This window comes from Maylandia zebra, linkage group LG5 (assembly GCF_041146795.1).
Source record: "Maylandia zebra isolate NMK-2024a linkage group LG5, Mzebra_GT3a, whole genome shotgun sequence".
In the NCBI taxonomy this organism is placed as follows: domain Eukaryota; kingdom Metazoa; phylum Chordata; class Actinopteri; order Cichliformes; family Cichlidae; genus Maylandia; species Maylandia zebra.
The window spans coordinates 19281101-19299311 of NC_135171.1; the positions used below are offsets into that span (position 1 = coordinate 19281101).

Genomic DNA, 18211 nt, shown 5'->3' on the forward strand with positions numbered 1-18211 from the left:
TGGGCTGTCAGGTACAGCTGTGCCTATACTACTCAACAAGTAGTATAGGTGTTAATTTTCTTAGCTGGACTGCATTACATGTACACACACGTCTGTTATTTGTCTTTCTAAAAGATGGAACCAGTCAGCTTGGCCTTTCCTCCTATTTCTCAGTTTGTGTATCCTCGTTTCCTTTCCTCACCTTTTTGACTCCTCACAAGGGGAGAGAGGAGTGTGTAATCAAAACAAAAAAAAGACGTCCTTGCTTCAGAGGGCATGTTGTGAAGCAGCATCTGTTAAACATGTCCCAGTACTGCTGTAGCTTATCGATTCTGTCAGATGAGCATAAATGTTTAGTAATGACAGACAAATATGTGGAAGTATCATACGTTTATATATTTTTGTTTCTCAAATACATATTCCACACATGCTATATTAGAAACTCACCAGCCATTTTATTAGGTATACATTGGTGGTGTCCGTTTGGACCCTCTTTTGCCTTCATTACTACATTAATTCTTTGAAAGAGATTCAACAAGGTGCTGGAAACATGTCTCAGAGATCTTGATATGATAGTGCCACACAGTTGCTGCAGATTTGTTGGCTGCACATCCATGATGCAAATTTTGTGTTCCACCACATCCCAAAGGTGGATTGAGGTTGGGTGACTGTGGAGGCCTTTTGAGGACACTGAACTCATGTTCAAGATTCTAGTCTGAGACAATCTGCGCTTTATGACATTTTGTTTTCCTCCTACAAGCAGCCATCAGGAGATGGGTACACAGCAGTCATAAAGGGATCGACAGGTTCGGCAACAATACACTGGTATGCTGTAGTGTTTAAACCCAATTGGTACTAAATAGCCAAAACTGTGCCAAAAAATATCCCCCACACTATTTCACCACCACCAGCCTGAACTGCAGGATCCATAGATCTAAAAGTTCATCTTGCTTACATCACATTCGGACTCTACCGTCCAAATGTCACAGTTGAAATCTACTCTCATCAGATCAGGCAACATTTTTCAGTCTTCCATTGTGGCCTCAGCTGATAGGAGTAGTCGTCTGCTGCTGTAGTTTATCTGCTTCAAGGTTTGAGGTTTCATTTTGTGCCTTGAGAGATGCTGTGCTTTGGTTGTAAAGAGGGAGTTACTGCTGCCTTCCTGTTAGCGCAAATCAATCTGGCCATTCTTCTCTGACAGAACTTAAAAGGTCAATGTCTACATATTTAAATCTGTTGAGTTGCTGCCTTGTGATTGGCTTATTAGATATTTGTGTTAATGAGCAGCTGAATAGGTGTACCTAATAAAGTGACTGGTAAGTGTATTCAGCAAACATTTCCATACTAACAAAAAGTATCAAACTGCATGACTAATAAGAGTCTCCCAGTCTCACAAAAAACAAAACATACTTTCTTTAAATGAGTAATTCATGTGCATGCAAACTATTTCTGTTGCTTTGGAATAAACAGTTCATTGCAAGCAGAGGTGACCATGGCGATGAGGGCAATGAACTCTTTGAAGTCGATCTCCAAATCTCCGTTCTGGTCGAGGTCAGCGAAGAGTTTATCCAGTGTGTCCTTCTCCTTGATTTTCTGTTTAGCAGGAAAATTGCATTAAAGTTCATCATTAGTAGTAAATGGACAGTATATTTAATAACACTGATAAATCTGTAGCATCACCACTAACTCTACTAGGCTTAAATCTTAATTACACCGGAATAGAAGGAAAATTGTTAGTTATCTAATATATTTTTAATATCTCTGAGACTCAGCTGTGCAGCGTGTCAACGCTTGAAAAGGAAGCAAATAAAAATCCACTACAGCCCCAAGCAACCTTAGTCAGTTGTACATGCTTTGCTCGTATAAATTTTAAATCCATCAATAATGTTTGTGAAATTCTGTGCAGTTTTTTTCTTATTTAAATACACACTGTGCTGCGTGCCAACAAATTGATGCATGCTTATTATTGTTGTCATAAACACACCCGCTTTGCAGAAGATATCTTACCACTATGAAATTATTCATCTCATTGTTGATAAGTTCTTTAAGGTCTGCTTTCTTCAGATTGCACTTCTGACCCGAGTATTGGTGGAAAGTTTTGATAATAGTGATCATGCTGCTCTCCAGGGCTGACATAGCATCCTTTGTGGCCTGAGACAAACAATTTGAATCAGTTCCCGTTCTTTTGTCTCGCCACACAAAGAAGTTAATTGTCCGTCTGTTGGATTTTCTTCATTAAATACACTATAAGCATGCATTAATAACAGCATATTTGTATCCTGATCTTGTAGGACAACATTTAAAGAAAAATCTGTTTTGCATAGGGAGCATTTTGTCTTTCTTACCTCCATCTGTAGAACCTCCTCTGTCTTCCAGGGATCTTCAGTGTGACTGAAGGCTTTTCGAGCTGCGACTTCTCTGCCTCGCTCAAATTACCTCGCACACTAAACTGTATTGATCAATCGTCTCACACTCACCATGTAATGCACAACTAATGGATCCTAGTGGTCAAAGCTTCAACCAAGAACCATTTGCCTGTAAAGTGTGTGTGCAGTAGTCTTTATGTGAGCAATATACTGTATGCATTTTTATTTATTTATTTATTTATTTCAGCACTTAGCTTAACATGAGGCTTAAATGAAGGCTAACCTCAGATGAGCACATAATGGATACTTTGCTGAGAACCATGAGGTCACAAGTAACAGAAAGTCAAGAACTACAAGAGACTTTAAAAGTGTTAAATATCTGCAGATCTGCATCTCAGTGAGATTTCTTTGAGCTCAAATGAAGGCCAGTAATATCTGACAGTGTCTGATAAGAGTAAATAATTATTAGTCACCAAGCAAGATTTTGTCCTTATGCAAAAGAGAGAATTCAGTTGCTTTATGTGATGTAATCTAATTTACAGATGCAACTATTTGCATTTGTCTTAAGGCTCTAAAGCAGTTGTGAAAAACCGATCCCAGTGAACTGCCATACGTGTCACATGGAGATAGTACAGTAAGAGCTTCAGTTGTATTCTTAACTCAGTACTGTGTTTGGGGTCTTAACAGGAAGAGATGCTGGAATTGCCTGTGCCTTCCCATTAAAGGAGCTCTAAAGAGTTCAAATGGAAATCCATTTCATTACAGTAAGAATATGGCTATACGATACAGCATAAAAAAAAAGCATGACAGAGAACTAATGTGCTCCACAAAGGCAGATGGGGTGGTGGGGGCGAGTTTCTTATAAATTAGACATGATTACTGGGGGCATTGCTGGGGCTTAATCAATAAATTGCATTATATTGTAGCGAATATGGTCTGGAAATGTACAACATGCTTTTCCTATCAGTATATTAGTATAATTAGTATATCAGTATGATTTTCCACCCTTGTACCTCCTGGAAGAAAAAACAAGGTCCAGATTATTCACATGTTGAATACACTCAGCGAATTAGTCAGTAATATAAAAATATTAATTTAAAACAGAAGCATTTTATGTTCATAAACAGTGTAGTTTCAGTTCATTTCTAATGACCTGGATTCAACATAACCTCGTTTCACATTATTTAAGAAATATCATTAAAAAAAACAAGAACGTCCTCAAGAAGATGTTTAAATAAAGCTCCATTATCAATACCTATCACATGCAAATTGAGTACCTCTTTTTCAACAATACTTGTCCAAAAATACACAAAGGACAACTTACAGTGCTGTGAACAATTCTTGAGTCATTCCTCATTTCTTTATATTTTGCTTCCACGGAGCAGTTTTTTAAATTGGTCTTGAGCAATAATTCTTCAAGTTTTCTGGAGGCCTTTCGAAGTCTTTGCACGCTGGCTGATTTTTCCGACCACTGTCAGAGGACTCTTTGTTTTGTTTTGTTTTTTCTTAAGCCACTTAACCCTCACTTATGTGTCATTCCAGAATAAAAAAGACGAAAATCAAGGGATGAAACGAAAGAATCAGTTTTAAATTGTAAAAATTGACCCGGTTTGAGGTGTTGATTTCAGATTTTTGTTTTTTAGTTTTACTCGTATTTATTTGTGGCTTGTATTGCATTGATACTTTTATTTTGTATTGGAATTTGAAATCGATTTATTATACATTATTTATTTATTTTCATTTTATTTCTTTGTTCAGCAGTTGGTCAGAGCGTAGGTTGCTCATCCATCGTATTTTTGATTTATACAGTATTACATTTTCTTTGTAGAACTCTGGTTTGCGGTTTTGACATGCATTTATGATTCCCGAAATATGATCTCGAGTTTTACATTTGCACTTGAACGCACCGCTCCCCCCCCCCCCAACTTGTTGTCCGCTCCTTGAAAACCCTACACGCCGTGCGTCACGTAGCTGCGCGCATGTCTGAACCTTGTATTTGTCAGCCTAGATGTGAGGGTGCCGTCCGCCCTTCTTCGATCGGAAACTCGCACTGACGTAAAGAAGCCAGAGCAGGCAGTTCTACGGGTTAATTAAGAGCTTTAAAACCGTAATTTACACCAAGTCCACGCCTTTTTTTTTTTCGTTTTTGCTTCTTGTCTCCTGGAAACATCCTCATTTGGTGACTGGAGCACTAACAAAAAAAACCCCCACAGGTAATGAGAAGAGGGACACACGAGAGGAAAAGAGGCAGTTTTTAACCTGGTGTTTAGTAGGCTTTCATTTATTCCACTCTAGTTTTTCTTCGCATTCGTATTCCTTTGCTCGTAAATACCTCGTTAAACCTCAGCTGACCTTTTTGGCAGCGGTTTATCGGAGAGCTCTGTACAATTATATTTATTTGTAAATATTTATATAATTGAGCTTAAACTGATGCTTTTTTTCCCCATATCCGGAAAAGAGGCTGTCTTGCTGTTTAAGATTACTAATAGCATTCAAAGGTGTCTTATTGGCACTGAGTAGTGATTAATGCAGACCTAATTGCTGCTTTTTGGTATTTCCCTCCTAAGACTGTGACTAAGATGGTGACTGTTGATTTTTTTTTTTTTTTTTTTTTTTTTTTTTGTGGTGGTGGTGTTTTTGTTTTTTGTTGTTGTTGTTTTTTATTAAGTGTTTCATACTTTCAAAGTCGTAATCTGCAGATTTGGCCTTATTATCCCTGAAACTTGCTGCATAGTCACATCACTCTCTCACACTCACTTCTTTCAGAAGTGCCCTGTTTTCATTTTGAGTCTATAATTAGCCTAGTGTGCAAGCTGTGACCGCCCTCATCTCTTTTTCTCTCCCACACTCGTACACACACTTTCCTTCTTTTGGTCGGTTTCACTGAACTCTCTGCTCTTCTTTCTCTGTTCAGGCATGGCTGATCTGCTGAGGCTGCTGCTCAAGGTGGCTGAAAAGGCTGCTAACGTGGCTCGGGTCTGCAGGCAGGAGGCTCCCCTCTTCCAGCTCCTTGTGCAAGAAAAGACCGGAGATGACAAGAACAAGAAGTTCGTCCAAGACTTCAAGACGCTCGCCGATGTGGTGATTCAGGAGATGATCCGGCATGATGTTGGCGCTCAGGTAAGGACAAGTCTTTGTGAAGCCGGCCAAGATCAGACCGCATGTTGCATTGTAATTGTGTCATTTTTCTTTTGTCCAGTTCCCTGACATGGCTGAATTCATTCATGGCGAGGAGTCTAACAAGTTTGAAAACGGGCTTGGTAATTTCTTAATATTATACATAACACACTACACCCTGGGCCAAGAACAACAGCTTTTGCTCTAGGGCACTTTTGTAGTCTAATTTGAGCATCACTAATGCCTCTTTTCACCTGCCAGATCTAGAACTCCTTCCCTACATTAGATAGAGTTACTTAAAGCTGGGCTGGGCACCTTAAAATTCCCAAAATTGGAACCACTGATGTCTACAAGTTGTTAAAAAATAATAATATTTGTTTCTAAAAAGCATTTTAAGAGCAACAGTGTCTACTTCAGGACAATCTGATCCAATGCTGTGCTGTTACAGATGTGCACACCTTGAATCCTCCATGCACTCTAATGAGTCCTGTGTATGAGTTTGTCAGGTGTGCCTCAGGATTATTCTGGGGGAGCCCCAGCTGTGCTTTTGTCTCAGGAGTGCAGATTCATAAATATAACATCCAGCATTAAGATGTGCTGTGTAATAATAACCATGATGATAATCAGCCTACCTTCATATTAAAATCTAGAGGAGCTAAATATACACTTGGCAAATGATCTTTACTTTAATCTATGAGTACATAGTGAAGACATTAATATGTTGCTGTCTAAATATTTACCATGGCTGCACCTTGCACATTAGAAACATTTGAAGTGGTTTGTTGTAAAGTAATCAAAGTCTCTGTCTCTGCCACCAGGAGAGAGTGTGATAGTCACGGTTTGTAGCACAGCGGAGGAGACGGCGGCGTTGCTGGCCACCGTGCTTGACGGTGACCACACAGCAGCTTCTCTGCTGGCTAAAGCCATCCACCAAGACCCGGCGACCGTCGAGGCAAACACTGATGGCCTGACTGTTTCCCTCAGCCCCTCTGAGCTCGGCATCTGGATCGATCCCATAGGTGAAGAGCTCACCTCTTACCACAATCCCATTCAGCATTCATGTCGGAGCTCAGTTTGTCTTTATTGTGCTTTTTTTTTTTTTTTTTTTTTTTTTTTTTTTTTTTTTTTTTTTTTTAAATACTCTAGATGCTACCAGCCAGTACATACAGGGCCGAGAGAAGGAGCTGGAGGAAGGCCGCTTGTCTCCATCGGGTCTGCACTGTGCGTTGGTTCTCATCGGCGTTTACCTGCGGAGCACAGGCGAGCCCATCATGGGCGTCATCAATCAGCCGTTTCACCACAAAGATCCAGCAGGCGGGGGGTGAGTAATAGGGATGGGTATTGATAAGATTTTCACGATTCTGATTCCATTTTCGATTCTGTTTAACGATTCGATTCTTTATCGATTCTCTTATTGATTCTTTTTTTAAAAAGGAGAACACTAAGGTCGATTAGCTTAGAACTTTGTTTTATATCTTCTCTTTGAACAAGATAGAAATTGAGTAACATGGCCTTACAAACCCAACAGTGAGATCTTAAGAGATCCACAGGCTACGGCTCTTCAATGAGGTGTCACAGGGTCCCCAAGAAAAAAAATTGTAAATGTAAAATAATAAAATAAATATTCTTCTGTAGCAATATCAAAGTATAACATAAATTATTCTGTAGCAATTACACAAGAATATCCAGTAATGTCCCTGCCTACAATTAAACACATTCACTTACCGAAAATCAGGGGCATCTGCTGCAAATGGGTGCAAGCCTTTTACCACAAACTTAGTCACTGCTCGGTGACATTCGTCTATCCTGGCCTGAAAGGAGACGCTACCGGTAGACTGCAGTGAGAACTGCCAGCATCTGAGCCAGACTCTGTCTCTCTCATCATGGTCACCTAAATGCACAGTAATAGCAGGTTTTGTAATAAGGTAGATCGCGCTAACATAATATGCACTGTTAGTTGATTATTTACCTGCCGCATTAACGGGAGAGGACGTGCAAACGTTACCGCTGCTGCTGGGTTGAGATTCACGAGTCCGGAGCGGAATTAAAAACACGACATTCATTTAAGGTTATCACGTGTTTTGTGAGCAAATGCTTTTGCATATTTGTAGTGGTTCCTCCCTTAAATGAAATATCTACTTTGCAAGTATTGCAAGTTGCCCTGTTGTCATCTGTTCTCGATAAGTATAACCAAACTTTTGAGCGTTTGAGCCGCCATGTTTCCTGCCAGGTAAATGACGCTCCGCAACGTGGTGACGTCATTCGGGGCGACTGGAATCGATAAAGGAATCGTTTGCAAAAATGGCAAACAATTCCAAGGAATTGAAACAGTGGGAACCGGTTCTCAACAAGAACCGGTTTTCGATACTCATCCCTAGTGAGTAATCACTAAAAAGTGATGCATGCTCACACACCCTGGTAAGGAAGTTAATGTTGTTTTTGGTTGCTGGTGATGGTCGTTCTCTTTACCCATAAATGGCCTCCTTGACTCCGTGCTCAAACCAGCGTTCCTCCCTGTCTGCGATGTGCACTTCCTCATCATTTAAAGAGTGGTCTCTGGACTGTAGGTGTAAATAGACTGCCGAGTTCAGGCCTGATTAGGTAGGATTGGACTAAGTGGATGGCACAACACAGCTCTCCCGTGTTGTGCCATCCACTTAGTCGACAATCCTCCTGGCACTTCACCACGTATACTATATTACTCGAGTCACAGCAATGTTTCTTCTTCTATCTCCACTTTGGCAGGGTTAAACATTAAGTTGCTACATTTTGCTGGACTTTATATTATCTATGCAACAACCTCTGGAGGTGAAAAGCCAGTAAATATTAAAACGCCCAAGTTAAGAAAAAAAAAAAAGTATCTTTACGGGCTCTTACAATAAATTAATTTGATCTCTATAATTCCCCCTGCTACAGCAGCTGTATTGCTGTAGAAAGCTCACCTCTTTAAATTTCACCAAAGCTTGCATGATGCAGAATTCAGAGGAATTCGATTCAACAAAATAAAATTCACGTAGAATGATGGTAGAAACGGGGAAATGCATGAGTCTTTAGTTTCCTGTGCACACAGAATGCACAGGAAATGCCGTCCTGTAACCTGCATAGTTTGAGGTTTAAACATTTTTATTCTATCCCACATAAGCATAATCTTCCCTACATTTCCATCCCTCTCTATGAAGGTTATTTTCTACATTTACCTTTTACTTTCTTCAGCAGATTAGACGATTACAGAAAAACTACACATTTCATATTAACCTCACCCTACTGCAGCTAAATATTAACAGATTGACGGGTTTGAGCAGATGCCATGCATGTCACAGGAAACTTCACACTGTGTTTAGGTGATGGTGTGACATGATGAAGCTTCTGAGCCTCAAAGTAAGATATTCTCACTTTACTCCCGATTCTCTGCAGGTGGAAGGGAAGGCATTTCTGGGGCGTGTCCTGGGACGGCATTAACATCTGCTCTGTGTCCCAGCCGAAAGATGGAGAGGATCGAGGGCTGTCTGTGGTGCTGAGCTCCAGTGAGAAGCAGGTGGTAAAAGGTGTGCTAGCCTTGCTCTGCAGCTCTGACAAGCTGATGTACGCCTCTGGAGCCGGCTACAAGATCCTGTGTGTCATTGAGGGCCTGGCTGATGTTTACATCCTCTCAGAGGGAAGCACCTTTAAGTGGGACTCCTGCGCTCCTCACGCCCTGCTCCGAGCACTCGGTGGGGGGGTGGTGGACTTGACTAAGCGTCTACAGATGACCAGTGAAGGACAGGATCACACAGCAGAACTGACCTATCATGAGCCTGACACTGAGTGCAAAGGAGCTGACCGCTGGGCTAACCGTGGCGGCCTGGTGGCTTATCGAGACTGTTCAAAGCTCAACACTGTCATCGCAGCTCTGAAGGGCAAGCTGTAGATGATGGAAGAGCAGATGTAGCCGGCACGATCTGAAGCATTTATACACATGATCATGTTTTCGATATTAGGCAAGGAAAATTATGGGTGTAGAGGTTGAAATATTTAATTCATAAATGATACAGTCTTCTTCTTAACCAGATGCTTATGCAGTCGTGTGTGTGTGTGTGTATATATATATATCGCAAAGTGACAATCAGCTTTGAGCCAAATTATATTTGCAAATGTTTGAATTTCAGTCAAAGATGGAGCTGAGACTGATTCCAACTTTTGTAAAGGAAAATAAAGTTTGGATTAAAAGCTCCAAACATTTAGTTTCCAGGCATCTTTATGATGTCATCAAAGGTTGATTAAGCTGGTGCTTGAGAATAAAGAAGCTCCACCTGCCTACTGTTCAAACCTTCTATTTGTGAGGACCAGCCAATCAGGATAAAGTTGGCTTAAAGGGAAAGGAGCTAATTTGGCTTGTTTGACAGTGAATACAACATAAACGAGGTTTATTTCAGACTGTTAACTTTGAACTGAAAATAAACACAGGGGTGAAAGAAGCAAGAGGGACACGATCCTTGCAGGACAATTGGCACTTGGGTTATGAAAAAGGAGAAAGCAAAACAAATGTGATGTTTATGAATCAATCAGGTAAATGGAAGAAAATAACATGCTGGCAATTAAGGTAGTTGACAATTTATCAAAAGATCCATGTAGGGTAGTTATTTTATGTCAAAACCACAAAGGTAATACTATTATCAATTAATGAAATGCACTGAATTTATATATTCTAGAATGGGCTGCCCGTTATTATCTTTTTTTTTTCTTTAGAATAGCCCCCTCAGGTTCATTGAGTGCAATAGACGGAGGATGATGAGCAACAATCAGTTTTGATGCGTCATTCCGGGCTAAATATTTGTAAATGTGATGTAGCTCAGACATGCATTGATTAAGTTTTGCATTTAGAGTGTTTAATATAGTTGCGAGGAGCTTGAGTGCTCACTGCTGGGCAGCTGAGGAACACTCCAGGAAAGGTAATGGTAATCGCAGGGTCGCTTCTGAAAACAAGATTTTTCTTTGCTTTAATGAGGCAAGTGAGATCTACTTTTTTTTTCTTCTTTCATCGTTATTTCATATCTAACAGGCTATAAATGAGCGAATCAGACTACAGTTGAGTGGCATGCGGTTATCTGCACCTCTCTGAAATGATTCCTTGTAAGGCCCCTCTTTTTCGTAGCCATAACAGGGGTAAAGGTCAGAGAGTGGGAAAGCCATATGAGGTAAAACCCACAGAGTCCTTCTCGGTGTGGGTTTACAATAAAATTAAATATTAAGCCAGTCAGAAAGACGGGATCTGTGCCGGCTTGCAAGCAGCAGATTCTTATCAATATGTCTGCCATACAGAGCCGTGTAACCTCACTTTGTTTATGTTTAAAGTGATATAACGGTGATATGCATTGTATCTGAGGTGTAATTAAAGTTTAATAAACAGGGAACAGAACAGACATTGTGCATATAGGAAATCCTCTTTATTTTGGAAACCAGAGAAAGCGGCAGGGGGAGTGGGGGGGAAGAAACCCAAAAGTGATATTTTAAAACCAGCCAGGGAACTCGCCTCCGTAGTCCCTACAAAAAACCCTGATGATTGTCTGATATTTTTTGCAATAATTCTGCATATTCTGTTAAAAAACTTTAAGGAAAAGATAATTAAAAAAGGTCATTGTGTTGACTCTCTCTTTAACTTGTTGGACTTTGAACTGCTACCTTTAACACACGTCACAGCACGTTCTCAAATCAAGCATGAAGCGGTCACAGCTGTGGATCCAGTTTCCTGAACAGGAACTGAAGCAAATCCCCAATTCAGCTGGAATCTGTTTTTATTTTCTCACTTTAACCAGGACCAGATTTGTTTTCAACTGGGACCAAGAAAAAGGAAGGGACACTTTAGATAGACACTCATTTACTCCCATGTCCAGGAAACTGGTCAAATACATATAACAAAAAAAACTATTTGACACATGAAGTAAACATGGCAAACGCATCGTCCTGGTTGAGCTCAAACTATATTTGCAACACAGACTTCTTTCAAGCTTCCAGGCGAACACACGCCTTGCATCACAAAAAGCATTCACATACTTTGTCAAGAGGGTAACGGATGTGCAATCAAATGTCACTCATTTAACTTTCAGATTCTACAAAAATAATAATAATATAATAAATCTTGATTTGTAGATGAGCTGTTAGCTTAGTGAGCTACACCTCCTACTCAGCTGCAGCTGGAGCCTTGCTGGCTGGACTAAACCACTGATGACAGTTCAAAATCCCTCTCATGTTATTACAGTGGTGGGTGTGCAAATGAACACAAAGGGAAAAAAATAAAATCACCAACAATGGACGTACTCAATGGACGTGATCAACTGTCAATGTTAAAAAGAAATGCTTTTATCAGATGCCTCATAGCATACAATTGCCATATCACTACACAATCTTCATGTCAGGTGTAAACAATAACAACGGTTTTCTTTCATTAAGCTTTGACAAAAGTTAAAGTGTTATTTCTGACCATGAAACATGTCAACAACAAACCAAACAACAAAATGCAACTAACTGGGATTTTTCTGACACCTTCTTGTTTTTACACAGTAATACCGTGGGGATTAAAAGGACATCAGTCGTTTAGAGTCTGATTAGAGGTTACGTGAACCTCGTCCGACACAACTATGAAAACCCGTCAGGAGTCGCTGAGATGACGGCGCACCCTGAAACAAGCAGACATAAGAGCAGTCGCTTTGGACTAGAATCAGATCTGACGTGTCCTGAGCTGGGCGGCGGCTATAAGATGCTCTGTAACAGCACGACTGGCTCAAAAACTGCCACTGAACAAGTAGGTCCAGAATGAAAGACCAGGCAAAGTAATTACTTGCAATAGTGAGATATTGTCTAGTGTTACATCAGTTATAGCCAAAATAAGGTCCAACGGTGCTGAAGGAAAAAGAGACTTTGCAATGGACAAAAAGTAGAACCATTTTTACTTAGAATCAAGCAGCTGTTAAATGTTCGGTTGTGCGATTAGCTTAATAAAGTCAATTACAAATTTTTTATTTCCTCTTTGAGATGTTACTTTCACATTTTTAGAAAGTGGTCTAAACAGTGTGAACCATGGTGTGAATCTACGTGGCTGTGCTACATTTCCACACATCCTGCAGTATCTGCATATTGCAACGTTACCACTTCAGAAAGCTCAGGGTAAAAAACTTTTTAAGGGGTGAGGTGCATCTCTATAATTATCATGCTAAGATATTTTTGTCTTTTCTTTCTGTTTTTTTGTTTTACAAATCAGACACAGAACCACAGCTTGGCCTTTGATTTCAATGGAAAAGCAGATTAGCAGTTGTTTAGACCTGCTTATAAAACAACATGACTTCTCACTAAAGAAATACTTAAATGTGCTGCTTTGGTGAGTTAAAACCACTCCCCATTTTATAAATAATTAAGCTCAGATGTGTTAGGTTAGATTCCTTTCTGAAATATTGTGGGCGATGTGCAGCTTCAGTAGTAGAGCCACATGCCTCTAATATCAATAACACTAAAGACTGTGAAGCTGGCCAGATTAGTATCTTCATTTTTCAATCACAGTGATGCATGTACACACCGGCTTTAACCCTCCTAAAAAGCCGATTTCTTAAGCTAACTTTATATAAAACGTTAACAAAAGTGAGAGAACTGAAGTGTTAAAATGCAGGTAAAAACATCATGCAGTGAAGGATTTGGCAGGACGTGATTAAAAAAAGAAAAAGGTTTAATTACGGCATCCTGATAAGAACTTCAATGCCAAGGCTACAGTCGTCTTTAAGACCAAAATGACAAAAACAACAAAAAAAAAAGTAAGGTGGATTAAGAGGTAAAGCACCATCACTGCAACCTCCTTCAGAACCTCCTTCAATACTTGTATTCAGTTGACAGACTCCTCTTCGTGATCCAGTCTCTCTCTGCTCTGGCTGATCTGACCCCCTTGAATCTTCTCCAGTTCAGATCTTGGCATGCCAACAGGCAGGCGAGAGACAAACATGGCCATTATATTTTGTATCCCTGTGTTGCTGTTTTCATACACTAATAAGTCGGCGAACTTCACCTCTGGAAGGGTTTGCGGACCTTCTTCCTCCTCCTGGGGGGTTTGCCACTTTCAGCCCACGTCTCGCTGGACTCGGGCCGGTGACCTCCCGACATGTAAAAACCTGTCTGACTTGGAGGAGGGGAGAAGGGAGGCGCTCCAGCACCAGGTGGGTGATGAGGCGAACCTGAGTGGAAGAAGCTTCCATTGGCAGCCATGTCATTAGGAGGTCCTCCCTTAAAGATTCGGTTGAAGAAGTCCTGCAAATCAGCTGGGTTGGTCGGACCTGCCGCTTGCTCCGACGGCGTCCTGAAAGATAAGATGGAAATTTAAGTTTGTCGAGGGAAATAATGTCGTTGCATGGAGAGGAACCTTTTTGACTATAATTGAAATGAATAGTACAGCTTTCTTTATTGTAAACGTTGTTATTTCCGCAATACACAAGGGGGAGCTCCTTCTATGCCATACACAGCCAGATGCATGTAAAATACACACCAACATAATGCAGATCGCAGACTAAGAAAGAAATAAAAAGAACTAATATCAAACATGTTTACATTAATCTAATTTGAGCAAAGTCAGACATTTTAAAGCTTATTTGTTTAAATTTCTTCTCTAGTGCCAAAACGTTTGCATTTTCCCCTCTCTGCACATTTAAAAGGAAAACTCTCAGTCTGCCGTTGGCAAAGGGCAGATGTTTAAAAACAAGCGGGATAAACCTGAGCCTTTGTGTGGTTTGTTTGTTCAGATCGCACTCAGGTGCAGACCAAAACAACCACAAAAAGACACTTTAGTGGTGTCAGTAGTTCCAAATGAACTCCAGATCAGCTCGTTTATGTTGTGAACATGATCCAAGCTCGAGTCGAACCAACGACCAGGTGTACATTGCAAGTTTGAGCTAAAAAAACTTCCCATAGCCATGCATGCTTTAAATTCTTGAGTGTGACAAGGTACTATTGACAAGAAAAGGTCTGCTTTACATCATAAATATTAGATACAGTATCCAAACGTTCACCCAGAGGGATGTACCTGTGTCGTGTGGCATTGCTGTTGTTCTTTGAACCAAAGGAGATGTGATACGGGACCCGGTGTGTATCAGGAGAAATTCCAATTCTCTGGCAACCTGCCCACTCTGAAAACAAGATAGTATCATAAAAGGTCACATGACTGAGAGTAAAATGATCAGCAAGAAAAACCCGTACCTTTTCAGTAGCCTGTCGAAATATCAACAAAGATTGTTGGTAAACACAAACTCTGAGATGCACTACTGGTTTGTTACTAACGAGCCGGACAGGTAAACAACAGCTGATGCTCACCTGTAATATCATACACCTTGCCATCCATACAGGCAAAGTATGTGATGCGTAGGCCCAGCATGCTCGATTCAGCCCACAGGTCCCCTTCCTCGGCGCTATGGCAACGATTGCATTCAGCACAGAACCGGGCCTCAGCGGGTTCACGATCCATCTCGAAGCGCCTTCATACACACACAGGAAACAAATAAAACACACCTGTGCTGAAAGCCTACAACACAAGATTACAAGATTAGCTACAGTTTTATAGCTGTATGATGTGATGGCGATGCTGGATGTGTAACACCATACTTGTGTTTGCCTTCACACTTGGTACACATCATAGTATTCATGGCTTCCTTCAGGTCATCCTGCAGTTTAGTGAGAAACTCGTTCATGGACTTTGAGAGCTCAGTCGCTGCCATGCGCTTCCTGCATGAGAACGAGTAAGAGAAGTTGTTGATCGGAGATAATGAGTGAAATGTACAGTTATTTATCAAACTGTACTTGAGTGGGTTTTGTTGTTTTACCAATAAGAACTTACAGAAATAACTTAAGAAAAATCATTGCATTAAAATAATTGACAAGATGATTTAAAATACAATAAATAATTGTGATTAAAATATTTCTTTCTTTTGTAACTTTGTTGATTTTTTTTCCCCGTGCACTTACAACTCGTACTCTCGTCGTGTCTCCGGATTACTGACAATATCCCATGCAGCCCTGAGCACTTTGAACGCCTCTCCAGCTCGTGGGTGTTTATTCTTGTCTGGATGGACCTGAAAGAGAACGGACAGAGGAAAAGGTTGCATGAGTAAAGAATCAAAATTAGTCACTACAGCAGCCATGTAATAGTAAAAATTGAAGTATTTCTGATTCTCACACCTGGACAGCCAACTGTCTGTAAGCCTTCTTCAGCTCAGTGTCAGTGGCATGCACCTCAACACCGAGAACTGTAAAGGGATCGAGCTCATCCTCTGGTACCTCAACCAGTGCTAGCAGTCTCTCCAACTCCTGGCCCGGTTGAGCTCTTCCTGCTCTGCCAGGTGACCCCGGTGCGGATGGCGGTACATGACCATCCCTCCTGAATAGGCTTCGGGCTTTCTCCAGCAAGGACATTATCCTTTTCCAAATGCGTGTCTCCTGAAAAGCCGTCCAATAGTGCTTTCCCCTATCCCCACCAATACGAAGGAAAACCCCCTTGGCCCACTGCAATCCCAGAATAGCCAAAGCACAGAAAAATGTGAAACAAGATAAGGCAACTGTCTTTATCCACTTTACTGACCTAACAGTTTTATCCACCACACAAGCTCCTTTGCACTTTGCCCACTTCAGAATCCGGATCGCATCTGCCTTCATTGCAGGAACATCAGTGATCTTCACAAGGAGCTGCTGCCCAAGGTTGTAAAGTTTTACAACTCCAGTCTCCACTCCAACTCCACAGTTGTGAGTTAAAGTGACAATAATCTCAATCATCATGTGGATGCAGGAGATGCACCAGAAGCTCAGGCACTCTGACAGCATCTCCTTAAACGCTAAGATGAGCTGGTTTCCTGTCCTCCGCCGGCCCCGGTTCTGCTGATAGTGGTGGTGGTTACGTCTGCGGGTCTGCTTGTGCCGACCGCCACTTGACATAACATTGCCTCTCTGAATCTGCTCTAAAACTGACCCACTGCTCCTCAGTTTGCACTTCCTTCCACTTCCTATGTTCCTCCAACCAGACTCCCCATTCATGTGCTGCTCCTTTGCGGCATCATCCTCTTCTTGGTTTATAACCTGTGAGTTCTCATTTTCTGTAGTCTTGTCATGCTCAAACTCTTCTGAAACCTCCTCAATATCATCTTTGGCCTCTGCTTCACCAGCCCCAACGTCTTGTAGAGTGGCTGGGTTTGGGGTTTCCTGAGATTTGAGATAGGCTATTTTGTCCTCCTGCTCGCACTCATCCTCAACCTCACACTGACTTGAACTGGTCACTGAGGCCGAAACACCATCAGGGAACTCCTCGTCAGTGTCCACAACATCCATCTCTTTCTTAGACGCTTCTCTTTCCATGTTCCTTACAGCAATTTGACTGAAGCGCTGTAAAATCTGACTTTCACTAAATCCAGAATTTGAGGCCACATTTTCCCCAGGCTCTCATAAAAAAGCGAGACTGGGGGTTCCCGTGGGTCAAGTTCAGGTGCACCGCATCAGCAGCCACTTGTACGTATCAAAAGGCTTTTGCACAACTCACATGATGCACTGGAGCTCCTGAAAAGCAACAGATATGAATCAATCTCCAGGTTTTGATATCACAACAAGTCTGTGTCACCCTACTTAATATAAGTGAATCCTTGTTCCTGTTATTTTTGGCTTTCTGATTTAATATATAGCCATAAACCATGTCTCTCTAGCTCACACTATCCCTAGAATCCCTAACATCCACTTTCCGTCCTCTGCACATCTCCACTTTGTCTCTCTAACTTTGTTTCCAAGTGATTTTTTTTAATGTGTTGGGTTAAATGCAGGAAAAATCCTTAGACGTTCCAGACAACTGAAAAGTAAGAGCATTACTTTAAGACAAATGCTTTGACACCAGAGCGCATGATAACTGCTAAACTATAAGTTTTAAAAGAAACAAAAGGGGGTAACTATAAATTAACGAGTTACGTAGTCAGTGAGCAATGTAGCTGCACGACTTCATCGGTACAACTGTATAAGTATCAAGTAGTTACAAATACCCTCTTTGAAGCTACTTTTACGCGTATTTACACAGATGTGAAAACACAGACTACATGCAGTTACCCTGCTTTGTTGTTTGCTAATCCAGTTAGCCAAACAAGAACGCAGTGTGTGTAAAACCCGACCTTTAATAAACAACCTTTTAACCTTTCACAGTAAATAAAAAAGTATAAAGAAGTCAGTCAGACCCTTAACATGTTAACTGTGTTCAAATCACCAGATGTTTTAAAAGGCGGACAATGTTAGCAGGCAGCCCTGGTGTTAGCATGAGGAAGCAGCCAAGCAGGATGACAGACAGGCGCTACGGGGGCTAAAATTAGCTTGCCTCTGGATAGTTAACCTGGCAACATTTCGACTAAATAAGGCCACAAACGAAGACAAAACAGGCGACTGTTTATGCTTTTAGCGAGCCAGCAGTGAACTATTAGCTACTAGCAGGACTAACTGAAATATAAACGCCTGTTTCCCCTTCCTGTGTGGTTGGTTTGGCTACTAACGCAAAGACGTGTTTAAAAACCGGGACGTCCAGTGCAACAAAGAAGGCAAATAATTCTGCGTTTTGTATTAAAACAAATGAAATGTCATATATACCTCTCGGATAACTGTATAACCTTGTTTGTTAACAGACATCCAAGTGTCGGTGTTGTTTTGTTTTTTTTTTAAGCCACTTCTTCTTCTTCTGCGGCTCCTTTTCCCACTTTATTTCTACTTCCTCTTCCGCCTCCAGCTCC

At 41.1% G+C, this 18211-nt stretch overlaps 3 protein-coding genes across 3 annotated transcripts; 1 reads left to right on the top strand and 2 right to left on the bottom strand.

The window, feature by feature from the left end:
• Window positions 1–59: 59 nt before the first annotated feature.
• Window positions 60–4299, bottom strand: LOC101465144 (protein S100-B). Its single transcript, XM_004545044.3, has 3 exons — window positions 2325–4299; window positions 1987–2130; window positions 60–1572 (listed from the first exon to the last, which is right to left on the bottom strand). Exons 1-3 carry the CDS (start codon window positions 2328–2330, stop codon window positions 1423–1425), a joined length of 300 nt encoding a protein of 99 aa, XP_004545101.2. The 5' UTR covers window positions 2331–4299; the 3' UTR covers window positions 60–1422.
• Window positions 4300–4339: 40 nt separating this feature from the next.
• On the top strand, window positions 4340–11097 carry inpp1 (inositol polyphosphate-1-phosphatase). Its single transcript, XM_004545041.4, has 6 exons — window positions 4340–4558; window positions 5260–5465; window positions 5545–5605; window positions 6281–6481; window positions 6609–6783; window positions 8877–11097. Exons 2-6 carry the CDS (start codon window positions 5262–5264, stop codon window positions 9367–9369), a joined length of 1134 nt encoding a protein of 377 aa, XP_004545098.1. The 5' UTR covers window positions 4340–4558; window positions 5260–5261; the 3' UTR covers window positions 9370–11097.
• Window positions 10864–18211, bottom strand: dnajc14 (DnaJ (Hsp40) homolog, subfamily C, member 14). Its single transcript, XM_004545043.3, has 7 exons — window positions 18072–18211; window positions 15645–17009; window positions 15432–15538; window positions 15072–15191; window positions 14784–14944; window positions 14497–14599; window positions 10864–13776 (listed from the first exon to the last, which is right to left on the bottom strand). Exons 2-7 carry the CDS (start codon window positions 16809–16811, stop codon window positions 13485–13487), a joined length of 1950 nt encoding a protein of 649 aa, XP_004545100.1. The 5' UTR covers window positions 16812–17009; window positions 18072–18211; the 3' UTR covers window positions 10864–13484.